Source organism: Macaca fascicularis, chromosome 6 (genome assembly GCF_037993035.2).
Source record: "Macaca fascicularis isolate 582-1 chromosome 6, T2T-MFA8v1.1".
NCBI classification, from domain to species: Eukaryota; Metazoa; Chordata; class Mammalia; order Primates; family Cercopithecidae; genus Macaca; species Macaca fascicularis.
The window spans coordinates 65,941,572-65,949,963 of NC_088380.1; the positions used below are offsets into that span (position 1 = coordinate 65,941,572).

Below are 8,392 nucleotides of genomic sequence, written 5' to 3' on the forward strand. Positions count from 1 at the left end.
GATGTGGTTGTGAGCAGCACATCAAGATAATGAGTGGGTGCACGCACTGCACACCAGGACCCGTGGATATTTATGCTGCAATCCATAGGTGCACCTCCTCGATATGCCACCTCTGAAAACCAAAAATGTAACAAGCACATATCAGAATAGTCATTCCTGCTCAGTTGAGTTCCTAGTTACAGCCAAATAAAAGAAGACTAGTTTCTTTAAAGCTCAAAAACAAAGAGCACCTTTCCAGGACAAGTAACTAAAGTGGTGTGATTTTGGTGTAAGTTTGTGTGTGTGTGTGTGTGTGTGTGTGTGTGTATGTGTACACATTTAGTTTTATTGTAACAAAGCAACTTGTACTTTTCACATTTAAAACTGAGCATCATCTTTCCTTTACAGTGAAACAAAAAGGAAATTTAAAAATAAGCAGGAACAAAATTACAATAGAGAGCATCAATTCCAAATAGGATCCCACAGGTTCTGCTGATTCTTCCATTGAGTGGCAGGGCTAAAGTCATCATTAGAAGAAAATTTATTTTAAAAGTGTCTTCTTAAACTACAAGGATGTCTGTCAAATATCACAACAAACATGCCAAAGGAGAAGCCGTGTTGTCAAAATGCACACTTAACCCACCCAAACATCTCAAATCCACCCTTCGCTGACCTTCTATAACCCCCCCCCCTTTTTTTTTTTTTTTTTAGTTTTTTTCTCTTTTTTTAAACAAGAGAAAATAGACAGATACATGTTGGTAAATGCTAACTGTCCATATTCACATAGAGACACTGCGTACTTTCTAAGCCCAATATACAGAGAAAGGAGGGGAAAAACTAGAATTCTGTGCACTACTACACAGGGGCTTAGCACCCTCCAGCTTCCAGCAGAGCGAAGGGAGCAGGTTTTTCTTATTTCCCACAGACCTCGGTGGCATTGATTCCATACAGTTTTTATTCAGACAGAAAGGGATAAAAATGAATTTCAAACAGAAAGGGGTAGAGACACTTTTCCCATTGTATTCTGCTCAAGGTATTTCCCCCAAAATAAGTTGAGAACCATGGTGTAGAGAAAAGAGACCTCAAGAACAGGGTGACAGAACACAAGAGGAAAAAGAAAAGACTAGAACTTGCTCCCAGGGACTGGAGAATTTTTTTTGGAAAAGGATGGTTGGAACCTATCAGTGTTCTAGTGTTCTTTTCCTTCATCCTTCTCTCCTTCCTCCCCTTCATCATCATCTTCATCTTCTTCACCTTCATCTTCGTCTTCTTCCTCAGTATCTGTTTATCCTTCCTCCTCTTCATCATCATCATCATCTTCTCCTTCTCCTTCTTCATCATCCATATCAGAAACCAAGTAGTACGCTAATGAGTTGGAACAAATATCATCTTTGGTGACCTCTCCTAACTCAGCACTGGCATCAAAATGGTCAGTAAACCAGGTAAAGAAGCTCTCTGGTTCCTCATGCTGCCTCTTCCTGCCGGCTTTATTCTGCGTTTGACTTGAACGTTTCATCAAATCCTTTCCAGATTCCCACTTGATTTCAGTGGTCTTTGAAGATGGATCACCACTCTCATTCAGATGAAATTCTTTGGAGAGAACTTTATTTTCATCAAAATAAAAATCTATTCTGTAACCTGATTTAATATCTTCAAATTCTGTCATTTCAACTCTGGTCAAATAACGCAGTGCCTCTTTGTCCTCCTCCAGCAGTGCAGACGTTTGTGAATGGTTGACAAATGTTGTTAGCCCAAAATTTGGGATTTTGGTGATCAGTTCTGACATCTTCTGAAAAAATGGTTGGCGGAGTTTGTCATATTTCTGTTCTACTTTCAAAATCTCCTCACTGGCTTGTTCATTAAGTCTGTCTATTTCATTTTGTACTTCATCAACGCATTCAATTGCTTCTTGCTGTTCTTTTTCTCCCTTCTTCAGCAAGCCTGCAGAGGCCGGTATCTCCTCTGGTCCCAGAGAGGCATTCTTGGTTTCTTCTTTTGAGGTGGGAGTGGAGACTGGCATTTGGGGGCCATGCTGCTAGGGAAGTCCAAGAACCAGACCATGAGTCTCCTTGCTCATCCAGAAGCAGGCAGAACACTCTGGTATAAGACTTATTGGTTAAAAGTAAGCAATAACACATGGGTACTTGAAGGATCCCTTTACACTATTAATTCTATTCTTAATTAATCTTATAAATGTCCATTCATAATTTTATAAATGCAGAACCATTTATAAAAATGGAAAAGCCATAGCTGTTTGGACCCCCAAGGAAGCTAATCAACCCACCAAGATAGAACAGGAGTTTGTAAACACACCTTTGGCGTAATTGTTTGACAGTTTATTACGTAATAGTTAGTTCTTTAACAAATGGCTTTTATTTTCCCTGATCTACATTAATATTAGAAAGAGAATGAGTTCTCTCAAAAAATGGGAGAAAATGCAGAAAATAACATTATTTTCAACTTTTTCTCTTCAAACACCCATATTCTCCATATGCTTATGACGGGTGAGAGAAAGAAGAAGAAAATCAAGCCTCCCAGGGAATACACAGTTGGGGGGAATCCCTGCCCCAAACATGCATAGGCAGGGCTACCATGTTGCACAAATCCCACTCATACTCTTGGTGAAATTTACCTCCAGGACTGTGCGATGCACAATCTGCCTGCTGTGCATGGGGACTCTATCTACAGGCACCCAATAATCCATGAAGAGGAAAGTGCACCTAGCCCAGGGAAATAATATTGTGTTGCCCTACAGATTAGTTCAATCCAAAGGGAGTCAAGGAAAAGAAAGAGAAAGTGTTCACTGACTTTAATAATTATTCAAGATTCAGAAGTACCTGGGAATTATAAAATATTTGATTCTGTAATCACATCAGAGGAAAAACTTTCCATTTGACTGATTCTCCAACAAACCAAACCACAGAGGAAATGGCTGAGCAAACATTTTCCTACCTTCATGCTCACACACATGGTGGAACATACCAGCAAACAAAAAAACGTTCACCAGATCTCAATTGATGAAACACACTGGGAAGAGGTGCCTTCCCTTTGGTTGACTTTAAAAACATTAACTCATATAGTTTAAGTTTTTGTTTCAACCTGCAAAATAGAGTTGTTACCTTAAATATATGACATTTAAAGACAAGGGATTTCTATCAGACCAGATGAAGAATACGCTGGACCTCAGGCTGGTGACCAAGCATTATTCACATGTGAAACCTTCTTAACCCAAAACTTCAGAATGGCTTAGGAAGCTGGCTTTACTGAGATGCTCAAGGATGTGTTAGAAGCAGGATCTCTGAAAAGCAGGAGTGAAAAGGACAGGACCACTCTAGGGCCAGGTATCCCTAATCAGGGGGCTGATGCTTCAGAATGCCCTCTCCTGCCCTCCTCCAGCCATGCCTCTCCACAGAGCCAGCAGTCTGCAGGGCTGTGATACACACCCACCTGCAGGAACAACTTCCCTTCTAGACTCTTCTCCAGGTACTTATGAGCCTGGAATTTCCTGCCCCAAGTGGTCTGAAACCAGCTTCCAGGGCCTGTGTGAGTCTTCACCCTTCCAAAGCAGATCAACTCACAGGTGTGCACACCCCTAGGCCTGAGGGGTGTTCATGGGTAGCTGGTGGAATTGGGTGTGAATAAAGTTAAATGAGCAGGCTGGCTCATCCACACACATTCTTACAAGGATCCTCAGGTGGCACAGAGGAGCCAGGGCAAGAAGAGAAGGAACAGGTTATGGAATAGGGGGGTGTCTTGTCCTGGGTCCTCAAATGTTAGGAGTGAGCCTATAATGGGATATATCATATAATGAAATGAGTACTTCAGTGATCCAAAGAAAAATCTCCTCTCTCTGTTTCCTATCCTCACGGTGACCACATAAACGGATTATCTCAACCAGGACACTGGGCAGCATGAAAGGTATCTTAACTTGATAGGACACCAGCTCAACAGGTAAGGCCAGGACTGTCTTGCAAACTAGGATATAAAGTCATCCCAGCTACACCAAACTGTAGAACAGTTTCTTCCCTTATGATGATCCTTCACTACCACTGAGCCCAGAGTTCCATAAATCACTGCCATCCGCTGGCATCCAGCATTTTCCCCTCATTGGGTTATTTTCCTCATTAGAGAGTGTTTATGTTTAGTGTACCCAAGAAGTAAATAAAACCTCATTTTTATCATATACAACAGGCATATAATAGAAAGCATCATATGTGGTTCCAGCTTCTATAGTTTTCCTACAAAGTTTGCTCAATCTTTTAAGTTTGTAGGTTGACATTCCAAATAAAAGGGGTAGAAAATAAGAAGGAAACCCGTGAAACCAGAGAGCCATCAGAAACCCCTGCAAACTCACCAAAGAAAGTTGGATCTAGGGTTCCCACAGGAGGTAGAAAATCAAAGATAAATAGTATGTGGAATTTTAAAAGAAAACATTGTGGATGGCCTTTTCTGGAGCCCAGCCTGCGCTGAGTCTATGCATACAGGATTTAATCAGGACTAGTCAGTGCAATCCAGAGGGGCACACCCTAGATGAGGGAGTTTCTAGGAAGGTCTATGGCCACATCCTTGGCGTCTGGTTAATGTGTCTCCCGTGCTGCTTCTTGGCAAATTCCAGTAGCCTGATTTTATCTCATAGCTCTTGCACAATACACATACACATACACACACACACACACGCAACTTCTACAGTGCTTCCAGCCAGTGCTGCTGCTCACTATTATTTACACTAGCAGCTCTTAAACATGACCACACATCACAATTATCCTGGGAGCTTCTCTAACATACAGATTCCCAAGCAGCTCCCCACAGAGAGTGAATCGGGAGGTCTCGGGTGAGGCTGGGACCTTTCTACCCTTAGTAAACAAGCAATCCAGATGACTATAAAAGCAAAACATTCTAACCCCTGGAGAAGCTCCGCTAGAGCAGTACAGGCTGAATTCCATCTGACCAGCATGCAGTCATGTCCTCATGCTGTTTTTCTCGGACTATTCCTACTTTGGGGTCTTCCCAGAAAGAGCTGAAGATGTGCTGCCCAACACCATGGAGACGAGCCCCCACAACAAACAGCTGTCCTTTCCCATCACGGCCAAGCTCCAACCAACTGCCAGTTCAGACACGTCCTGAAATGGCTCTCTATTCATCGACTTTCATGAGAAACTACTTGAGCTTTATTAAGAAATAAACTGCACACATGCAGCAAGTTATGAAAATTTTAGGATGGTTCCTCTTTTTTACGGACAGTCTTTGGTTGCTAATCCAACAATAAAATGGTTCCTTCAAATGAAATTTTAACCCATTTCTTTCCTTCTTTCTCTCTCTCCTCCTCCCCATCCCATACACATTCATACAGTGATCTGTGGGCTTTTTGTTAAATTAGTGATTCTCAATGAATAGAGGCCCAAACTTTCCAGAAAAACACATCAATGTCTCCAGGAAGCCATGTAATTTTTCCGTTTGTGAAAATGAACCAAATGTTTTCAAAGGGTAAGAATCACTGCCAGCCTCATCTCTGATTCATCTAGAATATGGACAGGAGAATATTACAGCAATCAATCAACTTGAATTTCATGTTTTACAAATGGTATAGTGTAATCAGAAATAAGCCAAAATTTATAAGTAACTGGCATAGAAGAATTAATAAAATAAGTAAAATCAGAGAAATGCTATCAGGTAAAAATCCCTCCTTAACAGTAGAGAAGCAGATCATGAGAATCCAGTCATCACTGTGAGATGTTATCATCACAGGCAAAATCAGCTAAGTCAGCTGTTGACAGAGGAGAGGAAGTTAAAAAAACTCTACTCCTCTGGCACAGTTTTGAAGTTCAGTGATACTCAGCTTGCTAAGGCATTCAGTGCACTGATGGCTGCTTCCCCTGGAAGCAGTCGGTGCCTGTCTCCTGGGTTATTTCCACAGATCTCAGGGATGGGGCCATTATAAAAGAGTCCCTCTGATCTTGGCTGCCAAAAATCTCAACATAGCGTGATAGTGGTGCCTCCTCACCAAGGGAGCAAATCAGTACTAAACATGGTATCCAAATTTCCACTCATCATACTCCTGTGGCATTAGAGGGTATGGAGCTATAAAAGCTAAAGAATAAAAAAGCAAGGCCAGGCCAGGCATGGTGGCTCATGACTGTAATCCCAGTACTTTCGGAGATCAAGGTGAGAGGATGGTGTGAAGCCAGGATTTCAATACCAGCCTAGACAACAAAGTGAGGCCCTATCTCTATAAACTTTTGTTTTGTTTTTTGATTAGCCAGGCATGGTGGCATATGCCTGCAGTCCCAGCTATTTGGGAGGCTGAGGTGGGAGGACTGCTTGAACTCAGGAGTTCAAGGCTACAGTGAGTTATAATCACACCACTGCACTCCATCCTGAGTGACAGCACAACTTCATTTTTAAAATAAATAAATATATATAATTAAATAAAAATTTAATTTATTAAATGCACCTGCTTTCTTCCTGAAATCATGCCAAGCTGAAGAAATATCTCTTCAATATATCAGTCCTTGGCATACTACTATTTCATTAAACTAACACCTCATTCCTCTTGCTTTATTGTTCTTTTCACTATGCTTTAAATCATTTTCCTAAGGTAGTTTAAAAGTGAGACTAAATGCCCACCTTCGTTAAGTCAAGACTTCCATAAGACATAAGACATAACATATGTATTATTCCACTTGTATAAGCATAAATTTGACATGACATCACTTGAAACAAAGTTTGGAAGGATGCGCATGGTGACATTCCCATCAGTTCATTTAAGATGGTCCAAGATTTCTGTTCCTGTTACTTACCTCTTTTCTACTAGAAACATTTATTATTTATTATTTGTATGCTCTTCAAACTTTTTTTAAAAGGGTGGGAAATATTGAAATTACTTACCAATGGAAGCTATCAATATCTGACATTATAACTACAGATGCTCCCCATCTGGGGTTATGTCCTAATAACCCCATTGTAAGTTGAAATAGCATTAATTCAAAAATGCATTTAATGTACCTATCCCACCAAGCATCATAGCTTAGCCTAGCCTACCTAAACATGCTCCAAACTCACATTAGCCTACAGCTGGGCAAAATCATCTAACACAAAACCTACTTTATAATAAAGTATTGGATATCTCTTGTAATTTTAAATGCTGTACTGAAAGTGAAAAAAAAAAAGAAAAGGAAGAGCAGAATCAACTGCAGAGAACAATGAAGGGACAGAGTAAATTCAACAGGAAGGGAACAGTTTCTACTGAATGCATGTAATTTCACACCATCATAAAAATAGTTGAAAAATTCTAAGTCGAACCATCATGAGTTGGGGACTGACTGCATTTCAAAACTCTAGGAACAAATGGCTAACATTAGACTTCTGACTATATCATTTCTTTTGCTATTGTTATCCATTGTTTGTGTGGTCGGTCATTGCCAAAATCCATCCACTAGGTTGAATGGAAATATTTGTCCACAATCTTATTTTAAAACATAGGAATGAGATGGTCATAAATGAGAGGTTACTTACCCTCCTGAAACAGCCACTAATTCCACAAATTGGCTGCTTGTTGTTTAAGACAGAGACCCTCACAGATAAAGTAAATAAGGATTTATCCTATCAATGAATTGAAAGATGCATTCATTTAAAAATTACTTCATATCACAATTGGCATTTCAATTTTATAGTTCTTCTTGCTCTCACTTTTCATGGAGATTGTACAACAGGAGGCAGATACCAAATATGTTCCCTAAGAAAATTTACCTTGGCTCTATTAATCTCTCTCTGACTTCAAGACTATGTTTAAAAATAAATGTCTGGCTTAACATTTTGCAAATGCATCTTTTTAAACATTAATATTTTTTCTGTGCACCACAAGAGAGAAATTTTGTATTGGGAATTGAAGTCAGGAACAATTCAATGAGATTGAAATTACCCAAGACAGCCTCCATCTCTTTATCTCCATCACTTGGGAGATTTCTTGATCACACTTTGAAGCCCATTATTAACTAGGATTGTCTCATTTTCAAGATCTTCCAGTCTCAAATTTTTCAACATTTCCTACTCTTTCCCTCCTGTTGAATTTATCCTGTCCCTTCATCATTCTCAGTAGTTGATTTTGTCCTTCCTTTTCTTTGTTCTTCCAGTCTTCTTAAACTGGGACAAAAATTCCCAGCCTACCCCCACCCAGTATAGGCCCTTGTCATGGAAAAATATGGCGTATATATTTTAGGTGTCTATTTACTGAGAAATCAGTCACCTACTACTTTATTTTAATTGATGCAGACTGGAATTTTAAATATTTTATTTTATTTTATTTTACTTTCAAGATGGATTTTTGCTTTGCTGCCTAGGCTGGAGTGCAGTGGCATGATCTCTGCTCACTACAACCTCTGCCTCCTGGGTTCAAGTGATTCTCCTGCCTCAGCCT

General features: G+C 40.0%; 1 protein-coding gene across 1 annotated transcript; it reads right to left on the reverse strand.

Annotated features, from left to right (window-relative positions):
* Positions 1-286: 286 nt before the first annotated feature.
* Positions 287-2,631, reverse strand: LOC107129937 (protein SET-like). Its single transcript, XM_065545972.2, has one exon. It carries the CDS (start codon positions 1,997-1,999, stop codon positions 1,265-1,267), a length of 735 nt encoding a protein of 244 aa, XP_065402044.1. The 5' UTR covers positions 2,000-2,631; the 3' UTR covers positions 287-1,264.
* Positions 2,632-8,392: the final 5,761 nt, after the last annotated feature.